Source organism: Bos javanicus, chromosome 2 (genome assembly GCF_032452875.1).
Source record: "Bos javanicus breed banteng chromosome 2, ARS-OSU_banteng_1.0, whole genome shotgun sequence".
Taxonomy (NCBI): domain Eukaryota; kingdom Metazoa; phylum Chordata; class Mammalia; order Artiodactyla; family Bovidae; genus Bos; species Bos javanicus.
In genome coordinates, this window is record NC_083869.1 from 44,661,531 (window position 1) to 44,683,401 (window position 21,871).

General features: G+C 41.2%; 1 protein-coding gene across 21 annotated transcripts in view; it reads left to right on the forward strand.

The window, feature by feature from the left end:
• Positions 1-21,871, forward strand: part of NEB (nebulin) — a 219,953-nt gene that overhangs the window by 157,970 nt on the left and 40,112 nt on the right. For 13 of the 21 annotated variants that reach the window (XM_061438021.1, XM_061438025.1, XM_061438028.1 and 10 more), the window contains 17 exons: positions 867-974; positions 2,547-2,654; positions 3,975-4,082; positions 4,631-4,735; positions 4,837-4,941; positions 5,575-5,673; positions 6,000-6,110; positions 10,316-10,420; positions 11,089-11,193; positions 11,450-11,554; positions 13,665-13,769; positions 13,922-14,026; positions 14,652-14,756; positions 15,729-15,833; positions 17,070-17,174; positions 19,296-19,400; positions 19,778-19,885. In XM_061438021.1, the coding sequence (XP_061294005.1) occupies positions 867-974; positions 2,547-2,654; positions 3,975-4,082; positions 4,631-4,735; positions 4,837-4,941; positions 5,575-5,673; positions 6,000-6,110; positions 10,316-10,420; positions 11,089-11,193; positions 11,450-11,554; positions 13,665-13,769; positions 13,922-14,026; positions 14,652-14,756; positions 15,729-15,833; positions 17,070-17,174; positions 19,296-19,400; positions 19,778-19,885 (1,797 nt within the window). Of the gene's footprint in view, positions 1-866; positions 975-2,546; positions 2,655-3,974; positions 4,083-4,630; positions 4,736-4,836; positions 4,942-5,574; positions 5,674-5,999; positions 6,111-10,315; positions 10,421-11,088; positions 11,194-11,449; positions 11,555-13,664; positions 13,770-13,921; positions 14,027-14,651; positions 14,757-15,728; positions 15,834-17,069; positions 17,175-17,797; positions 17,903-19,295; positions 19,401-19,777; positions 19,886-21,871 lie in introns of all 21 variants that reach the window. The other 8 variants (XM_061438022.1, XM_061438048.1, XM_061438059.1 and 5 more) reach the window with 2 other exon arrangements.

Consider the following 21,871-nt stretch of genomic DNA (forward strand, 5'->3'; position numbering starts at 1 on the left):
GGGAGAACCAAAGACGGGGCAGGCCAGGCCGTTTCTCAATGGGAGACTGGTGTTGGTGCCTTAGAAAGTACTGAAGATTCTTCTCTGATTTCCTAAAACCTGATGTGTTCTATTCATTTCCTGGGGTGGCGTTGTAAATAATCAAAATTTATGAAATCCTTGGTGTTTTAGAGCTTCCCAGGTTGCTTTTTGTATCCTTGCCTCATGGTCTCAGCTTTCTAATTCATTTAGTGCTCACGGTGGTAAGGGAAGATGCCCTGGAGGCGGGCATGGCAACCCACTCCAGTATTCTTGCCTGGAGAATCCCATAGACAGTCCATAGCATTCAAAGAGTTGGACACGACTTAGCACATGTGCATGCATGATCAGATGGAGAGAAGAGGGTCTCTGCAGTTACTGATGAGGCCTCTGGCACATGTAATCCGATAGACTTGAGAGAGGCACTTAATCCCCTGAGCCTCAGCTTCCTTATGTGGACAGCGGGAAAATGGATGGAAAGCACCTGTGTAATAGCACAGTGGTACAGAGCAGGCTGCCCCCTTTTTACTAACCCCACAGGTTAATAAGCAAATATTAAATCCCACCAGTGAGTCAGAATGTGAAAACCTTTTGTTGTGGAACTCATGGTGGTAAAACATCCACTCTTCCTCTTCATATGCCTGAGCTGACTCTCCCACTTTCTCAGTGTGGGATCCACACACTGGCCCTATTCCATTGGACAAGGCCCAGTATTCGAGATAGAGTTCTGAGGCAAAGGGAGCAGGCTGCCATCTTTATATTAAGAGACTTAGATTTGCATTTACTTAGTTTCTTTTACCCCTGCAGCCACAGTGCAGTCCACTCACTCTGCTTCTCTCTGCGTCCAGGCTGTCTACCACTATGACTACGTGCACAGCATCAGAGGCAGAGTGGCTCCGACCACAAAAACCGTGGATCTGGATCGGGCCCTTCATGCATACAAGCTCCAGAGTGAGGTGAGCAGTGAGAGCTGGGCAGACTGCCCGGCAGAAACCCGGGATGAGGGCCAGGCCTCTGTAGAAGTGGCCTCCCCTGGGCATCCTCAGCCTGACCTTGTAAATCATAAAGACTGTTCCAGTCACATGAGCTAAACAAAACAAAACAGAAAAACAGTGTATCACCTGTCTGCCCTCTTGGCTGGGAGCAAGCAGTGGGCATTTTTGGAACAGTGCATACATAGAAGAGGATCAATCAACTATCTCTGCTCTCAAAAAGCTTACAGTCCAGGACAAGAGGACAAAGACAAGGCATATAGGCATCAAAGACTGTGTACAATAAGAAATAAAGCTAAAGGTTACTGTTAGGATTCAGAAGAGAAAGAAGCTAGATTCCACTCATCTGGTAGTCAGGAAGATCCCCTGGAGAAGGGAATGGCAACCCACTCCAGTATTCTTGCCTGGAGAATCCCATGAACAGAGGAGCCTGGCGGACTACAGTCCATGGAGTCACAAAAGAGTCGGACGCAGCTTAGCGAATAACACTTTCACTTTCTCAGTGTTACATTGGTCTCAAGGTTAATGCCTCTCTCCTGTATTGAATGTTAAAAGTAATTTGGTTTTTAATATTTTAAGTACTAGTCTTATTTCCTATACCTCCCCTGAGAGAGAGACTATTTCAAATCACAGATAGAAACTCCTTTCCTCCTCGTGCATGGAATATGAGCCTCCCGACCCAACAGCCTAACATCAAGACATTGTGTTTATGGGGCTCTGAGGGCTCCCAAAGATGTGTCTTATAATTACTACTATCTCAGGATTGGTGATGGCTTGAACATCAGCTAACCATAGGGTTAACCACAGAGGTGGCACTGGCTGCCTGTTTACTTTTCCCAAATTGTTGCTGGATGCTATTCTGTGAACCAGGCATATGTTTAGAAATAGAGGTATTTTCTTTAAGCCTCTTCACTCATTGCTCTTTAAAAAAATATATATGTTGAGTAATTTAATATGTATGGATATGAGAGTTGGACTATAAAGAAAGCTGAATGCCAAAGAATTGGTGCTTTTGAACTGTGGTGTTGGAGAAGACTCTTGAGAGTTCCTTGGACTGCAAGGAGATCAATAAGTCCATCCTAAAGGAGATCAGTCCTGGGTGTTCATTGGAAGGACTGATGTTGAAGCTGAAACTCCAGTACTTTGGCCACCTGATGCGAAGAGCTGACTCATTGGAAAAGACCCTGATGCTGGGAAAGATTGAGGGCAGGAGGAGAAGGGGACGACAGAGGATGAGATGGTTGGATGGCATCACTGACTCAATGGACATGGGTTTGGGTGGACTCTGGGAGTTGGTGATGGACAGAGAGGCCTGGCATGCTGCAGTTCATGGGCTTGCAAAGAGTCAGACACGACTGAGCAATTGAACTGAATTTAATTCATTGCTTGACTCTTAGAATTTACTTAATTCCTTCTTGAAATCAATTCAGTGAGTGTAAGTAGATTGAAAACCTAACACAAGCTGGAAATGATTTGTTTAACTTAGATCCATCATTTGATAGTTGTCATTTAACTTGCTCTTCTTCATCCTGGCAGAATCTGTACCGAAAAGCTGGCCTGCATGCCCTGCCCACTGGATACAGGCTTCCGGTCGACACCCCTCACTTCAAACACACCAAGGACACCCGATACATGAGCAGCTATGTGAGTGGTCTTCTCCTCGTTGAGATGGGGCTTGAAGTAGGAAGGAGGATACTAATATTTATTAATAGCCTATTTTCATCCTCTTAATCACACCCTGAGGTTTCAGCATGATACAATGATGGGAGCAAATTCCCTGGCGGTTCAATGGTTAGGACTGGTCACTTTCACTGAGAGGGACACGGATTTATTCCCTGGTTGGGAAACTAGGATCTTTCATGTCATGCAGTGAGGCCAAAAAAAGGATGGGATTAAAATAGTTTTTTGAAAAATGATGGTAGCAGGGAAGGGGAGATGTTGTATTTTCCAGGCGTGTTGCTCCTGCAGTTCAGCAGTGCCTGGTTAGCATGATGGGTTAGTAAACAACTTTCATGGGGTTCTATCTGCATGACTCAGTTACCTTGGCTCAGGGATCATGGCTGCCAGAATGCTTCTAATTCTGTTGGCCTTAACACAGAAACATTCTGAACTATCTCAAATCAGCTACTGGAAATGCTCTTTCATATGTGTGCTACTGCTGTGTGGCGATAGTATAGTCTGCTTTCTGCAATATCTTATTACAAAAAAATACCACTTCACCGTGTGTTCCTTTGGAAAGAAAGACTCTCATGGCTGACCTTCTGTGCCCATTTCCTAGAAAGCTCGGAGGGGTACTTAGGTTCTCATTACCTGCAGCTTTCCCAGGCATTAGCTCTAATAGCAAATTTTTCCACTAGTGTCAGGCTGGGATGTAATGAGCAGACCTGGAGAGGCATTGTCTATTCTGGTGACTCTGGCCTTCAGGCCATACCCACAAACCAGCCATCAGCTCAAAAATGAGATCTTCCTCCCATATTGCCCTCCAGAGCCCTGGAAATTGAACCTACTGACCAGTGAAGTCCCACAGCCAGTGGCCCAGTAATATGGTTTCCAAAGCAAAGTCACAGATTTAATTATCTAACACCATTGTTTTAAACAGTTTATGAAGTTGTTCATCCATCAGTCTTAAAATCAGTCTCTCATTTCTGCTTTGCATATTCTTAATTTCCTAGCCATATTGGGACTAAAAATACAGGTTTTTTGTTGTGTTTTGCCTACCGACTTACAAACAGATTTAATCTAGGCAACCATGAATTGTATTCCTTTCTGGATCTGGCTTTATTAACCAACAAAATAATTTTCAAGACTTAGATTATTAGAGAAGTTTTGTCAATGATTTTTTTCCATACTTAATGCTTAGAGAGTAGTTTTCAAATGAAAGTGACAACCCTCTTCCGTTTGCCAAGTGTGATGCTTACTCTCTGCTCATCCATCAGAGAGCTCATTCTCACTTTGCTTTTGCAGTTTAAGTACAAAGAAGTTTATGAACACATGAAGGCATATGGGTACACACTTGGACCCAATGATGTCCCATTTGTCAACGTCCGGAGGGTCAACAACATTACCAGCGAGGTACTGTGACTATTAATTCTGTGAGGAGTTTCAAGGACCATGGCTTTGTTTGCAATGCATTAAGAATTAGTTGTATTTCAACTACAAACTTTAATTTATCTGCAAGGACTAAGGGGATCCTTTCTGTCATCATTTTGATACTGGTATCCTATGGCAATATTTTTATATATTTAGTAATACCTTTGTTGAGACCCACCCATCCATATATTATGATGTAAATAATTCCTTCCTTTGACATTTGTATTAAAAATCTTTAATAAGATTGCATATTAGTCTGATTCATGAGCCTGAATAGTTTTCTATGTGAACTATTGGTTTGAATATCTAACCCTACTTTCCAGCCATCTGATAGAAAGTGGAAGCCTGTGCTTCACATTTTTCACCCAAGTAAAATAACTATCACTTTCTATGTTTTTCTAATTTCAATCACTTTCTGTACCTTAATCTTGCCTTTCATGGCTGTTTAAATATGTGAAATATTTGATTAATGTACAGATGCTCTCATCATCCTGCACTAAACACCTGGAATGGTTTTCTCCCCAATGCAGAGACTGTATCGACAACTATACCACAAACTGAAAGACAAGATCCACACCACTCCCGACACGCCTGAAATCCGCCAAGTCAAGAAGACTCAAGAGGCTGTCAGCGAGGTGGGTATTTTCTTAGGAGAGAGGGGAGGCCATGGAACCCAAGGACGAAGGTCAACCACTGGTCTCTAATTTATGTGTTTATGGGCATTTTCCCCCTGTAGTTGATTTACAAATCAGACTTCTTCAAGATGCAAGGCCACATGATCTCGCTGCCGTACACACCCCAGGTGCTTCACTGCCGCTACGTGGGCGACATCACCAGCGATGTAAGTATCTCATAAGGGTCTTTCTGGGGGACTCTTAATAAGAAGCAGGCTTGCTCTCTCCACATGGAAGCCAACCAGTCGTTGAGCAGCCTTTTGCATTGAGTACTTGTCAACTGAGTATACAACTTGGAGGTAAAATTGTGTGGAAGCAGGACCCCACACTTCTCCAGGTAGTAAGAGGACCACTTGGGAGATACAAGAATCGCTGACCACCGTTCTACATCCAACACCAAATCATTACTAGTACCTCATTCCAAGTGGCCTCCGTCCTAGTCACATTTAGTATCTTTCTCTTGCTTACCACTACTCCCACCCCCTTTCACCACTTCCTGTTGTCATTTTTTTTTTTCTCCTTGAATGTTTCCTTCTCATAAAAGACCACTCCATTTAATCTATGGCATTTTTCATCCATATAATAATAAAATAATAGCCATGTCCTCTTTTCAGGTCAGGGTTAACAATTTAAATTTTAAAACCCTGTAATTTACTTGAGTTCAGGCAAACTCAGAGGATGGGGTGGATGTGCTGAACCAAGATGAAGGTCCTTCAGTATAAAAGTATCACTACTCTGTCTTAATTGCTCTTGTTTTGAATTTGCTCACAACCAGCTGTATTTCTATGTTTGTGACACAGATTAAATACAAAGAGGACTTGCAGGTCCTGAGGGGGATGGGCTGCTTCCTGTACGACACTCCAGACATGGTCCGCTCCCGGCACCTGCGGAAGCTCTGGGTGAGTGCCCCCCACCCCGCCCCAGCCCACAGCGCTGCCCGCACAGCTTCACAGGCTGGGCAGCAAGAATCTTTGTCTATAGCTTCTGTTAAGGGGAAATTTGCCCTCAACCCACTGAGCAAGTCATGACTCATTTAAGATGATGTATGCCTCTGTAAAAGGTAGTGAACTTAGTAAAATGACGAATTGTTCTTGGTCCTGCCTGGGAAGACACCCAGGATAGAGAGGGTCAGCACGGCTTGCACGTGCCCACCATTTGAAAGATGATGCGTGACCACGACATGCAATCCTCAAGTGACTAATCGACTCGCATTCCCCTTCTTAAGTCTCACTACCTGTACACCAATAAGGCAAGGAAGATGCGAGACAAGTACAAGGTGGTGCTCGACACTCCGGAATACAGGAAAGTGCAGGAGCTGAAGACACATCTGAGCGAAGTAAGTACATCTGTCACCATACGGGCCTCATTCCTCTAGTGATCTTTTTTCAGGTAATTGTACTAGGCCCAAATCTCCTTCTGCCTTTAATTACAGAGTGTAGTCACCCTGTGTAAACAAGTTGGTTGACCTCACTTTGCCTCAGTTTACTTATTTTGTCCCTTTTTAATAAGATGAGGCTGTTGATACTTGCCCTACCTATAGCTGAACATTTGTATGAATTTGTAGATTAGAGAGTCCTGTCTTACACCATTGTTGTAGTCTCCAAACTGAATTTATTTCTAAACTTTCTCTGTCATTAATCCCTGCTGTCAGGACTCTAATCATAGCAGTGCTATCAATGGCTCTCTGCTCCGCTGCCCTCTCAAGTTCCAAAAGACTCCGTTTCATTTTCATCTGCCCCGCCTTGCACTAAGGCTCCTGATTGATTGCAGTTAGCTGTGCACAGATGTGACCCTTTCACCTATGTTGATCCGTTGAAGATTGCCCCCCCACATCTTATTTCCATGTGTATCCTATAATGCTTTGGTCATAACAGATGTCCATGTTTGCCAGGGAATAAAAGGTGCTCCCTAGAGGTAAGGACATCCCACAAACATTTCCATCAGTGGTCAGTGGACCGTTCTCATTCAGCCCAGTTTGTCTTGTGGCCTTATTCATCAGACTGCATCCAGGTGTCAGGTCACTTCATTAGCTCTCCTTTCTCAGTAACTCTGATGTGTGCTGATTAGGAATGACTGATGTTCTTAGACTTAGAGGAGCCCTGGAAAACCACTATTGTCTTTGGGGGAGAGGAGTTGCAGCCTCCTACACGCGGAGTGAGCCAGGGCGGAGGACAAGTCACCCTTCAGCTGTCACAAACGCTGCCCTGGGCACGTTTGCTTTCCTGAGTGCTTCCCTCTGTTGTTTCAACCACTGCAGCCCTCGGATAGGAATGCAGGTGGGGTTTCCCCCCTCTGTAAAGGGACCTCTCCACTCTGGCTAAGTATCAGAATCATCTCTGAAATGTTTTAAAACTGCCCTTGAGTGCACTCCAATCCCAAGCCCCACGCTAGACTCTGATTCTCAGTCTGGATATCTGTGTGCTTTTAGCTGCTCCATAGATGGTTCTAATATTCAGCCAGCACTGGAAACCACTGCTTTAAAGTATTACATCTCTCCTCCAGCCACCAAATAATTAAGTTGTTTGGGAACTTAAAGTGCTTATTGGTATCTTTGAAATACCTTTACTTCTCTTAGCTGTCTGGGTTCAGAATTATCTAAAACTTTAATTTCTCTTCTTCCCAATTCCTAGTGTGATTTTGTGCATATTATGCAACAACACTGAGGAAGAAAAATAGGCATTTTTTTAGTAGTGCAATTTCTCTCACACTTGTCTCACTGTAGAATGACCTGGCTTGAAAAAATACCAATTCGAGCTACTTCCTTGGATTCAGGTCTGGGGTAGAGCCTGCAAATTGTGCTTAATAAGGGCTTTGGGGGTTCTTTTTTAATTGAAGGATATGGCTTTACAATATTGGTTTTGTTTCTGCCATACATCAACATGAATTAGCCACAGGTGTACATACGTCCCCTCCCTCTTGAACCTCCCTCCCAACTCCCACCCCATCCCACCCCTCTAGGTTGTTACAGAGCCCTGGTTTGAGTTCCCTGTGTCATACAGCAAATTTCCATTGGCTATCTGTTTTACAGATGGTAGCGTATATGTTTCCATGCTACTCTCTCCATTCATCTCACCCTCTCCTTCCTCCCCAAGGACTTTGGGGTTTTTAAAGATCAGGAAAGTTTTGGAAACACTGGCTTAGTAAAAAGTTGATGACCCAAAGTTAAACTTACTGATTTTGGAGTTGTCTTTAAATTGTGCAACTTTTTGACACGTATTTATTTGTAGTACTGGGAAGCAGAGATGTTGTCCAAAGGAGCATAAACAATGCATACCAAACAATGCATACCTGAGTGCAGGGAAAATATACTTCAAAGAGAATTATAGGAATGTCATGGAGGTGAGTCTTAGTTCCACACTTACTTCCATTGTGTCATGTGACCTTCTCTAATTCACTTTACACCCCGATTTCCTGAGCTAGAGAATTAGACTAGATGATGATTTGGGCTTTCTGTTAGCCATAAAATTCCATGATTTTGTGGATTTGATTTATTCAAAAATTTAGCCTGGGAGAAAGAGTAAATTTCTATTTTGTTTATCTCCTTTCTTTCAGTAGTAACACCAAAAACAGCCCCAAGCAAATGAACTAAATTTTGTTTCAACTTGTACTTATATATAATTTAGATGTAAGGAAATGGATATGAACATACATATGTGTATATATATTATTTATTTCCTACATTTTATCTGTTCAACCAGCATTTTTATCCACGATTAGGATAAATTAGGATTTATTCTCCATTTAGACTTTCTAGTTTGCCTTATTATATTAAATAATACTAAATAGCCTCAATATTTACTAGTGGGCTATTATTTTTCAGATCTTTTATCTAAATACAAGGTGATACTGGGATGATCCAGAGGGATGGGATAGGGAGGGAAGGGGGAGGGGGGTTCAGGATGGAGAACACATGTACACCCGTGGAAGATTCATGTCAATGTATGGCAAAACCAATACAATATTGTAAAGTAATTAGCCTCCAATTAAAATAAATGTATATTAAAATAAATAAAATCTAGCTCCAGAAAAAGGCTAAATAAATACAAGGTGATACAAGAATGATAAACTGAGCTTCTGCATTCCATGGGCTCATCTCTGAGAAGAAACAGACATCAATAGGATAAGTCGTATCCTACAGGAATGATCAAGACAGAATGGACTGTACGAGTTCTTCAGGTGGATAAAACAGGGAAGAAAATTCTAGGTAGAAAGTATGTGAAATGGACCATAATGAGTTCTAGAAACTGGAACTTGTTTCAGATAGCACATGGGGAGTACGGAAGACTTGGGAAATGATAGTGGAGACCTAGGATAGACAGGCCAGGTTATGAAGACTTGTGGTTGGTATATTGATGATCTTGGACTTGATGAGAAGTTACTGAAGAATTACTTCTGAGCATGATAGTCTGAACATTAAGACCTAATTAGTTCTGAACTTTAAGAAAATCTTTTTCTCAGGCTTGTTAAAGATGGGTAAGCCCTGTGAAGTGTCCAGTAAAGGATTTGGGAAGGAGGTTTAGAGGCTCTTAAGGATGTATAGTAACAAGTGGTATAGGAGGCTGAACTAGGGCATTGGCAGTGAGAAAGGAGAAGGTCATATTTAAGAACTGTCACAAAGTTAGGAGTCCAGAATTCATGACTGTTTTGATGTGCAGATGAGGGGAAAAGGGTCTAGAATGACTCCCCAAGTTTCTGGCCTATGTGGCTGGGATATCAAGCAGCTATTTAACAAAATTTGGAAGCCATCAATCTCAGACTGATGGTTGAGGTCCTGGGTACAGATGAGGTTATCCAAGCAGAATGTATAGGATAAAAGGGGCCAAGCCAACACTTAACTCCAGCTAATAGCCGACTTTGGGGGAGTGCAGAACAATAAAAGGAAGCTGAGGAGTGCCTAGAAAGATGGGAGGCCACCTAGGGGAGAATAGGGGAATGGAAGGCAGAGAACAGGGTTCAGGAGTGAAATTGCTGAGCAGTTACAGTTGCTGCAGAGAAACATTCTAGGATTTGGCAATTGTAATGTTTGCGGTAGTCTTAATGAAATTCACTTCCTTGGAGTGGTTGGGTGGTAGCTAAACTATTCCCTTGAGAAGTTAATCAAAAGAGAAATGAAAAACACATAGTCTGCTTGTTGTGAAAGAAAGAAATAAGGCCTTTGGCAGAAGTTGGAAAAGACTTGATGAAAAGAGGAACTTGGGTCTGTTTGTAGAAGAAGGGAGCGGGCTAGAAAACCAGAAGGGCTGAATGTTTAGAGAGGCAGGGGGTAACTGCTGGAACAGGGTCCTAGAAGGCATGGGTGAGAAGGGACCAAGAACACAGTGGGGGGCTGGACACTTGAACAGGCTGCAGAATGTCTCTAATTTTGATACAGGGGAAAAAGGAAAGGAGGGGGTAAATAAAGTATTGGTTTATTGGACAGAAATTGAGGTTGTCACAGTGGGAGAGCCCCTGCTTTGTCTCTGAAGTCAGCAATAAAGGCATCTGCAGGGCACAGGACGTGTCAATGAAACAGAATGATGGTTATCACTATTTTATGTCCAGCTGGTGTACAGAGCAGCAGGAAGGAAGCAGAAGTCAATCTTTACTTCAGTTCCTGATACACCTGATCTCACAAGAGCCAAGAGAGGGCAGAAGCTTCAGAGTCAGGTAACATTCATACATGAAGATTCAGAAACCTCCCGGGCTGGCACCGCGGGGAGTGTTTGTTTGTGTGTAGAGGGGTGGTTCTGTGTTCCTGACCACTCCTGTCAGTAGCAGACCCTCATACTTGGTGGTCCTGATGAAGCCTCATGCCCTTTAACTTCAAGAAGCTGTTTTCTCTGGGGGCAGTTGTCACTATGGTTAGGTTTCACATGAGCAGGTAATGCCATGCCATCTTTTCTAAGTTCTATACAATTTTAATTATTGGATGAGTGGTCCGTGGACTCCAGGTGCTGAAAATAAAATTTAAAAATTCGTTCCATAGAACCTATCTTTTGTCCAGAGACAAATGAGACCACATTTCATGCATTCAGGCAAAAAAGGGGGAAAATACGTTGAGGAATCTATCAGGATCTTCTCATTCTTCTGTTGGCATTTTATCACACGTGTTTAAACTGTACTCAGCAATAAGAATATTAGATACTAGAGTGTGTACCTGTGTTTCTTAACATGAGACAGAGAAAGAAATAAACAGAAACATATGTAACAAACAAAAGGGCAAAAACAGGTAGATACTGCCCTTCCATTTTAGGGTTAGAAATGAGTAAAGAGGACTGAATACTAAGTATGGTGTTTTATCTCTATAACATCTGATGCCTATTCTTATAATTTAGTATCTGTATGTTGAACTCGCCACCAAAGAAAGACCCCATCATCACGCTGGAAACCAGACCACAGCCCTGAAGCACGCCAGACACGTGAAGGACATGGTCAGCGAGGTAAGTTGGGAATTCAGCACTGAGGCACCGGGCAAAGAAAACAAATCCTTCATTCAAACCTCTACCTGCTGCCTCTGATCAGAGAGCTCCTTTCTAGAAGTTGCGCTCAGCAGTATCAAGACACAGAAGGCAGAGCTTTTCTCTTAACGAGCATTATCCATTGTGTCCCTAGGATGGATCTGTGACATGGTTGTGAATTGGGAAGGATGAACACTCCTGAGCTTAAGTTTCTCTCTCTTCCATCTTCATTTCTTAGAACAAGTACAAGATACAGTATGAAAAGATGAAGGACAAGTACACTCCGGTTCCAGACACGCCAATCCTCATCAGAGCCAAGAGGGCTTACTGGAACGCCAGTGATGTATGCATCTCTCCCTTCTTCCTTCTGCTGTGAGGGGGCAGCCGAGGTGGTGGTACCTAAGAAGCATGAGATCAGGAAAAAAATGAAAACACAAAAGCCAAACGGGCACAAACAATACCCATTTGGCAAAGTCGCTGAGAATAATGCTGGGAGATCCTGAGAACCTACGGCTTTTCTCGTTACTCTTCTGAGCAAAAATATGACCCTTCTGATTCTTTGGTAGCATTTCCTAGGGATACTTAATGACTAGTTGTTACTTATCCATAAAATGCTGCCCTGGGAGCCAGCCAAACACAGTTTAAAATCCAGATGCTGTGATTTGCCTGGTGTACGACTCTATATAATTTACCTATTTTTTCTGAGACTCTTTTCTTGTATTTGGAATAAGGATAAGAATTGTGATAATTAAATTAGACTAAATTTCAGGATAACGGTACACATTTTTAAAACAGTACTAGTCTCTTAGTTGACATTCAGAAAATATTTGTTCCTCTCTTGATTGCTAACTCATGTGAATGATACATTAGTTAGAATTAGGAGGGACAGATTTTAATCTCCCATGCCATATGATCAAGGATAAGAGTGCCTTTCAATGGTAATGAGATTTTCTGTTAATGAAGATATGAAATAAATCAACCCCGGGTAGATGGCTGGTCCTTACCAGTTTTGTGTCCCAGAATCCAACTGTGAATTCATTGCACCTGTTCAGGTAACAGGTAACAACCCCATCACCCTCAACTTAGCAACATAACTCTAGGATTTCAAGGCATCTTAGCTAGTTACAGTGATCCCTAAACTGAAATGTGAAAAGGTACAGCGAATTGGAACAATATCTCAGTTCTATAATTTTGTCATAAATTTTCGTTTGCAGCTAAAAGGAGTCTGCTAGTTGGAAAAAGGCCACGTCAGTTTGTTTAATATATAAGCTGAGAAAATTATAAAGTGTGAAAGTGTTGGTCACTCAGTTGTGTCCAACTCTTTGTGACACCATGGACTGCAGCCTGCCAGTCTTCTCTGTCCAGGGAATTCTCCAGGCAAGAATACTGGAGTGGGTAGCCTTTCCCTTCTCCAAGGGATCTTCCTGACCCAGGGATCCAACCCTAGATCTCCCTCATTGTGGGCAGATTTTCACTGAGCCACCAAAGAAAATCATATGCTAACATCAAAATCAATTTGCTTGGATATTTTTTGTCTCCTTGTGACATCCCCATCTTTATCACTTCAAGGTTACTGTTGAATATTAATTTGAACCAAACTTACTCTGCATCACCACTTCTCAGAGATGTCCACACAGTGAAATTGGCCCCTGGAGCTCATTTTACACCAGTGTAACAAGGGTGGTATCTCACATTAAGTTCAGCCTATCTACCATGGCTATCCCCACAAGTAGAGCAAAATGATCTTAAGAGATAACCCATCTGAAAAACAAAGGAATCCTTCAATATGTGTTTGCTCAGTACCCAGAAAGGATTTGTTTGAGGTTGTGCTGAGAGAAGTATTCATTTAGTGCAAATGAGATGACTCTTCTGTGATATTCCTAGGCTAAAGTCAGAGCTATATCTTTTGAAATATCACAAAGATAGAGATTATTCTGAAATCAAGTTTCAGGATTGCTCCATGGAGAAGACATTTTAATACAGGAGTTAAAACTAAATCTTTCTTCTTTTTCCATGTACATTAGTAGGTCTTGGGCTCAACAAAGTTATGCTTTTTTTCCCTTCTCCTCCCAAATGAGCTTTTGGTTTGCTCATTTTACATTTAAATAAACTTTTAAAGGACTTGTAGATTCATAGAAAAGCTATAGCAATAGTATAGTACAGAGTTCTCACATAGCCTACACCCAGAGCCCTATTGTTAACAGCCTACATTACCATGGGACATATGTCACAAGCCAATATTGATACACTATTTTTAAGTAAACTCCATACTTTATGCAAGTTTCATTAGTTTTCTCCTAAAGTCCTTTTCCAGGATGTGAGAGAGCTTTTTGATCTCTCCCAAATTTATTCAAGAGAAAAATAAGAAATAAGACAAGAGAATTCAAGGTTAAAAGAGCTAAATTATATAATGTGGTCGTTTTTCATAATCCATGTGCTTTTTCTCATTCCAGCTACGCTATAAAGAAACATTTCAAAAGACCAAAGGGAAATACCACACTGTGAAGGATGCTCTCGACATCGTTTACCATCGCACAGTCACAGACCACGTCAGCAAAGTACGGCCCTACTTATCTCTGCTTGTGTTGGACTCAGTAACCCACCAGCATTTTTTAAAGTATCCTCCCTTTCCTAAAACTCTCTGAAAACAAGTAGATTTTTTTACGTTAACTTTGGATAAGACGTTAAAACTGTCTTTGTGGTTTTATAGATAAAATACAAGGAGAACTACATGAGCCAGCTGGGAATCTGGAGGTCCATTCCTGATCGCCCTGAGCATTTCCACCATCGGGCAGTCACTGATGCAGTTAGTGATGTGAGTTGTGAAATCTATTTTTACACATAAATTCATATGCCCACATGACTTATGAAATCAAAAACTGTATAACAACTGATTTAAACTTGACTAACTTTTAGCTCCTGTGTATGGATGTTTAAGTCCTAACACTCATTGCTGAATAAGTGAGCTTCAACTTGAGAGACAGAAAAATGTATTCAAATGTGTCAGCCTAATTTTTCTTCTAAATGTGTTACATCATATTACATGTCTGGAAGTGATATATTTCATCTAAACAATAACCTGTTTTTGATCTACTACTTCACGAAGCAATTAAGACACATAACAATGCTCATTTAGGAAGAAGTTTTAGTTCTTTATATGAAAATACAGCTGCCAGCTTAATGATATACTCTCTAGAAAAGTATGCCTGTTACATTTGAATTGCTTTAATTGGTATTAAAATGAAAATTCCCAAATGCAGTACAATATACCATAAAGTGGGCAAAAATCAGTATTAATGGAAACGCCTCTTAAATAATTATTTCAGTACTTTATCATTCCATATACCTCACAGTCAGAGCTTCTATTTGTTCTACTTTCATTGATCCTAACCTGCTATTTGGAGGTAGGTTCTTAAAACTCTTTGATGTTCTTCTCCCAGGTGAAATATAAACAAGATTTGACCTGGCTTAAAGGCATTGGTTGCTATGCCTATGATACTCCCGACTTTACTCTGGCTGAAAAGAACAAGACTCTCTACAGCAAGGTATGTATTTACTCAGGGATAATGGCCACATCCATGCAGTGTACTCCACTGCCCCCAGAGAGCACTAGAACTGAGGAAACAGCTTCTCGTATTTCCATCTCTGTCCTTGCTTCTACACCCTAAAGTAGGAACATACTGCATTATTCACTCTACTCAGGAATATTTTAGTACTAACCTCACTGACAACAGTAATCATTTATTTGTATCATTCCTTGGAATTTGATAAAAGGCCATCTCAGTACAACTCCTCATGGCTTTTCCAGAATTGCCTTCCTAGTAATATGTCTCTGGATGATTTGATACGGCAGCAGATATAAAGTGAGATTATTTTAATTCACAAACATGTGACTTGAAGCAAATAACTTTTTTATGGCCTCATTTTCCTACTTACAAAATAAAGCAGTCAGATTGGTTTCCTTTGAGTTCTAAAATAGAAGTCAGCAAATTTCTCTGAAAGGTGCCAGAGAGTAAATAGTTTAGATTTTGTGGACCATGTTCATTCTGTCACATATTCTTTGTTACAATCCCTAAAGATTATTAAAAAAAATTGTCTAGTTCATGGGCTATTTAAAAACAGGTAGTGGTCTAGATGCTAGCATATTCTTACTCTAAAATATTATAATTATCTGATTAATTCCTGGAAAACTAATTAAAGGGTTAAAAACTGCCTTCACGTACACATGGAAATACCTTCAAAGTAAAATAATTATCACTATAAATATTGAAACAAAGAAGAAACTGATTTGAATTTTTACCCAATATGGGAATAGATCCATTTGACGTCTATTCAATGAAAGTATGTATTTGGGGGCTAGTTTTCAAGGCATTGGGGTGGTATGCCCTTCATTGCTTTGGGAAATAGAGTACATTCAATAATTACTTGTTAACTCTATGAATGAATTAATCACACATGTCTCACTCTTAAGATAATCACAACCTGCTATCAAGTAACCATGTTTCTGTTTTATCTAGTATAAGTATAAAGAGGTATTTGAAAGGACAAAGTCAAATTTCAAGTATGTTGCTGATTGTCCAATCAATAGGCATTTCAAGTTTGCAACTCAACTGATGAATGAGGTACGTATGACCTGATCCAGTTTAACCTATTAACTTACCTTAGTACTCTATAAGTGACATTTGATTAAAACTCAACACATAAAATGACAGGAAAGCCTTTGAGTCTTTGGGAAGACACTTATGATATCCCTGTTTTATGGGCTCTGCCAAAAGCAGGAATAAGAACAAATGAAGGGCCTGTGCAGAGTGGAGTGAGGGCCCACAGCCAGCGTGGCCTCTGCCGACACTGGCATGGGGCAGCACAGCCCTTTGGGTGCTTCTCAGCTGAACTCCCTTCAGCAGGATTCTGTATAGAGTTGGGAGACCCATAAGTTCAAAGTTAATTTAGTATCCCTTACCAAGGCCCAGAAATGGCAGCCGTAATCGTGTAGTTGTGATTCACACATTCAAATATATTGCCATAGTTACTCACACATTGCACAGAAGTGTCCATTTGCATTCAAGATATTCCTCTGTCTTCTACCCAGTTTTTTGTGGAACTGGCTTTGCAATAGTTTAAGTTAAATTTAGCTTAAAATGATGAAATAAGCAAGCTATGAATTAACATGTTTGGATGGTTTTACATTTAATTTCCTGTCTTTGTATTTTCTACAGATTTACATAAATTCAAAAACATTAGAAAATTAGTAAAATGAATCTAAAAAATGAAAATATAGCCAATGGTATATTTATTTCAATGTGTTTCATTTTTTGTTTTTTAAATTTGCTTTATTTGCAGTAGATTTCCAGGTGGGATGACTCTGAAGAATTACTGTCAGTAACTTCTTAGGAAGACAGTCTTGATATATTTTGTTTCTATTTTTCTAACTCATGAAGTATTTCCAGGTCTCTTTTATAATAAGATAAATTAACTAGCATTAGAATGTGTCCATGAATATGCTTTTGGTTTTACCAGCATTTAGTAGTAAGCCTATAGCTTGTCAGTGCCTTATAAATACAATATAGGATGTCATAAAACCAACATTGCTAATGACATCATATATAAAGATGGGACATTTTAGGCACGAGGTGCTTCCACTTGGGTGTCATAATTGATCTAGCCCAAGCCCCAGCCTTCTCCAGGTGATCTTCCTTTGTTTAACTCTCTCTGCCTTCCTGTTTTCATTACCCTGGATGCTTTGGGAGCCTACCTCTAGAAAGGACATGTTTCTGGCTCTCTGAAGTGTTTATCCTGGGACATTTCTATACAGCCTTGAAATTGTACTCTTGCTATAATTTGATATGATGTTTGAGCAGAAAAAATACAGAGCTGATTATGAGCAGCGGAAAGATAAATACCACCTGGTAGTCGATGAGCCTAGACATCTGCTGGCTAAGATCGCAGGCGACCAGATCAGTCAGGTACTGTGATGGGGCCGCCCGGATGGCCAAGCAGGACTGCGCGCCAGTTTCTCATGAGATGTCGTCCCGTCTGCTGCAAGGATGTCATAGGTTCTGCCTATGATATTGGGATGTTCTGTTCCAGAGTATCTGTCTAGCCACCCAAAGAGCCCACGAGCTCTTTGAGTGTGCCAGTCTATGCTCTGTGTCCTCACGTGTGCTGTGGTGAAGAGGCGATGCACAGCTGGGTCCTTCCACCCTTCATCCTTCTGGAGGGCCTGTGTGTCAACTGCAGGTCCAGAGTGCAAATTAAGGTGCAAATGCAGAAACAAACAAATTAATGGCAAGAGGACAGAACCCCTTACTGTATTTTTCTACTCCAATGATATCATCTTTTCTGAGGCAATTTTGGTGGGTCTAGCTCTGTTATTGCCCATTCACAAAGGCTATGGTGGCCAGCTGCAAATTCACAGTCAGCCTGCTTGGCATTATAATGCATTTGGTGTCTTCACCCACACATACATGTGAGAACACAAAGTGTGTATGCCTACATCTCTTCACTCAGAGGTGATCGGGATATAGAGCTGTCTTCTTTTCTGTCTTCATAAGTCTCTTTTGTGCTTCACTGCTTTTTGCATGAACAGAGAAAATATAAATCTAGTGCCAAGATGCTTCTGAAACAAGGATGCAATGAAATCCTGCGTCCAGATATGTTGACTGCCCTCTACAACACATACATGTGGAGCCAGGTAATGTCTGATGAGATGAGAAGAAGAGACTGAGAAGCCTTGGGGGCATTCATCTCTAAGCTTTCCCTGGTTTCCTGCCCCTGCCCCTGCCCCTGCCCAAGCTGGTTTCACACGACAAAGCTGCATAAACGTTCACTCCCTGCCAATTACCTCTGGGTGTGGCCGAGTGCCGCGCCGCAGCGGCCGGCCAGCATCTCTGCGTCTTCCGACACCTTTGGAACTCCTAGTAAGACAGGCTTTTTCAAACTGCCGAAGTTTTCCAAATTGGTATGACGTTAGTTTGTTTTTCCGTTTGCCCCAAAGAAATAGATTTATTAGAGATAAGGATCTTAGTTAAATTTGACAGTATTTAAAAGGTCTGAATATGTAAAATTTTCATCCAGTGTGTACATTGCTCTCTGATGACTACTCTGTACCATTTTGGAGAGATGAGGATGATGGTGCAGCTCTTTGAATATTGGACATATTCATAGCCCTTCTTGTGTTGCTGTATTCGTTAGGTTATTTCAGCACATCTGTCCTCACGCACATATGTTAACAATACTACTGATCACCTTGCCTTCCTACAAGGTCATCTGAAGCACACTCCACCACATTTCCATCATATGTTGAAAGGTAAATTTGAAGTTGCAAAAAACAGTGGTCATTGCCTAACTACCACATACAATGTTAATAAAATGCCATTGTTTCCACACCCCAAAAAAGTTTTTAATCAATCTTTTGTATTAGCAACTTGTTTTATCACTTTAGTCTGACATCAGACCCACACATGAAATGAGGATGCCTTCCTATGGACATACTATTGGCCTGAAGTTTTCTCTTCATCTTGATATGATCATCGGATAGTTGTGCATGGAATTTTGCTACGTTCTTTGTGTCTGCTTGAAACTGCTTATGTGCATGAAAAAAAAAATCATGACTTGAAAGTTTCAAAAGTGAATGTCTTTTAAAATAATTGCTTTGAACTGTTTGTATTCATTTTTTTCATGTTACATCTTTGATATGAAAATATAGCTTAAGAAAATACATATTTCATGCAGCTTATTGTGAGTGAATCATTACTTGTCAGAGTCCAGAGAGTATGGGTCTAGGCCTGGCTCTGAGATTTCACTCTACACATGCCCTTAGCTTATACTCTTAACCTCTCTGGGGCTCAGTTTCCACATGGATAAAATATCTGGAAACTATCATTTTATTCTTATTGTTATTTTCTCACTCTATTACCCAATTGCTATCAAAAAGATTTAATATGAAAGCATGGCATCATTCCCCATATCTATGGCTTATATAATAATCCTGTTGTTTTCCATGGGACTGTCTCAAAAGGAAAGCTAGAGTCCCTGAAGGCCCTCTCCTACTTCAAGTTAACTTGTTCTTCTCCTCTACAATTTAGATCAAGTACAGAAAGAATTATGAAAAAACAAAGGACAAGTTTACCTCAATCGTGGATACTCCAGAACACCTACGTACTACAAAAGTCAACAAACAAATCAGTGATGTAAGTACAGGGAGCTCTGAGTGGTTTCTTGACCTTGGGGGTATTTGCAAATGTGGAAGGGCATTTTAGATGGTTATCTGTTTGGAAGATTCTACTGCCATTTAGTGGGAGGGAGGTAGGGACACTGAATGTCCTACTCTGCTCAGGACTCTTCTTTTAGAGTAAAGAATCATCCCAGCCAAATTAGCAGACACCACATTGTAGAGGCACGGGAGCGTTTGCAGAAAGCATGAAAACCTGATGAGTTTATGGGACTCTCTCTCCTTTGTATATACTCAATGACAATAGCAACCATGTTCCCTTTATATTTTTACATATATTCCAAGATAAATTGAGATGCATAGAGTTGGCTCTTTCTGCCTTGACATCTCTTTCAGATACTGTATAAGTTGGAATACAACAAAGCGAAACCCAGAGGCTACACCACAATTCACGACACGCCCATGTTGCTGCATGTCCGGAAGGTCAAAGATGAAGTCAGTGATGTAAGTACTGGGGTGGCTTTGCAGCCCCTCTCACCTTGGCCTCTTTCTAGTGTGATTTAACAAACCCAGGACCAATTATCTATACCTGTGTAACAATCAATCTAAATTGTAGCAGTTTGAGACAGCAGTCATCCTTTTTGGCTCAGCATTCTGTGAGCAGACTGGGCATAGCTAAGTCAATGCTCTATTACGTGTGCTAGCAGACAGCTGCAGCCCAGGAGAGCCGCAACAACCACGAATCGTTTGCTCCCAGCGCTGGCGCGTGATCACGGCTTGGCTGGGCACTCAGCTACTCAGGGCACTCAGGTACAGACAGGAACCTCTATACGTGGCCTTTGTGGTTTGGCTGTCTCACAGCGTGGTGGACGTGTCCTAAGAGGCTGGGGTAGAAGACCCAGACCCATTAAGGGCTACTTCTAGAACTGACACAGAGTCACTGTTGCATTATGTTGCTGGGCACAGTATGCACACCTAGATTCAAGGGGTGAAGAGACATAGGCCTCCTGTGGGTGAACAAATGGGAAGGTCACATTGCAGAAAAGCATGTAGCGGAGGAGGATATTGTTGAGACCATTTGAAAAATGCAGTGGGCCATAAACTCTATTAATAAATCCTCTATAAGCTTCATCTCAGCTAAGAGGAACAAGGTAGCCATTAAATCCTAATACTCTGAGTAGAAATTATATCCATATATTTTGATATACATAGCTAGATTCTGTGGTGGAAAACTCATCATTTTGGTGGTGGTTGTTCAGTCACTGAGTTGTGTCCAATTCTTTGCTGGACTGCAGCATGCCAGGCTTCCCTATGCTTCACTGTCTCATGGAGTTTGCCCAAATTCATGTCCAGTGAGTTGGTGATGCCGTCCAACTATGTCATCCTCTGTCCCCCCCTTTTCCTCCTGCCATCAATCTCCCAGCATCGGGGTCTTTTCCAGTGAGTCAGCTCTTCATATCAGGTGGCCAAAGTATTGGAGCTTCAGCTTTAGCATCAGTCCTTCCAATGAAAATTCAGGGTTGATTTCCTTTAGGATTGACTGGTTTGATCTCCTTGCATTTTGGGTAACAAATAGATTAATATTTTAAAGAACTCCATGGCTTTATGGGCATCATAAAGAATACTAAAAGCAACTGTGGAATCCCTACCCCAAAGCCTTGACTGAGGCTGGTGCTCAGGAGTTCTTTGGTAGATAAACAAATGGGTTCACACTATTGACTCTGAGTTGCCTAGAAAAATGTTAAATATATCTGTGCACTGTTTATGAAGGCAGAAATGTATAAATCATTGAAAATTATTTATTATATTTTTCATATAAAATAAGTTTTGGCACTTCAAACATGAGCATCGGGTATTCATAAACATCTATAAGTTAGATCCCTTATGTGGAGCAGCCCATTCTCTCTCACTGGAAAAAAAAAAAATGAAGCAATTCTGCATCCATTTCCTTAAGCTTTCTGATTATAACAATAACCCGAACTGATGAAAAATATGGATGTCCAGGCCTGAACCCTAAAGCTATTGATTTGCTACATTTATGAAAAAGTACAGAAAACTGTGATTCACATGATCAGGCAAATTTAGTAAGTGCTACTGTGGCTTCTTTTGGACAGTTTTTATTTCAGATTTAACCATGTTAAGACCTAAGATCCTTCTGCAATAATTAGTGAGAAGGCCGAGATGAGGCCCCAGGGCCCTGAAATTTAAAAGGAGCAAAAATGGGTGACGCTAGAAATTCCAGGCTCAAGGTGAAAAAATGACCAGCTGGGCTCACAGAGGCTAAGCCTTCCCTGTTTCTCCCCCTCCCACTGAAACTCACTAGGGGTGGCTCTAGCAATGGCAACAGTGATGACAGCATTCATCCATCAGTACGTTGATTCATCAAATATTTATTTGGTTCCTTGGGGGTTTCCCAGGTGGCACTAGTGGTAAAGAATCTGCCTGCCCGTGCAGAAGATGCAGATTACATCCCTAGGTCAGGAGGATCCC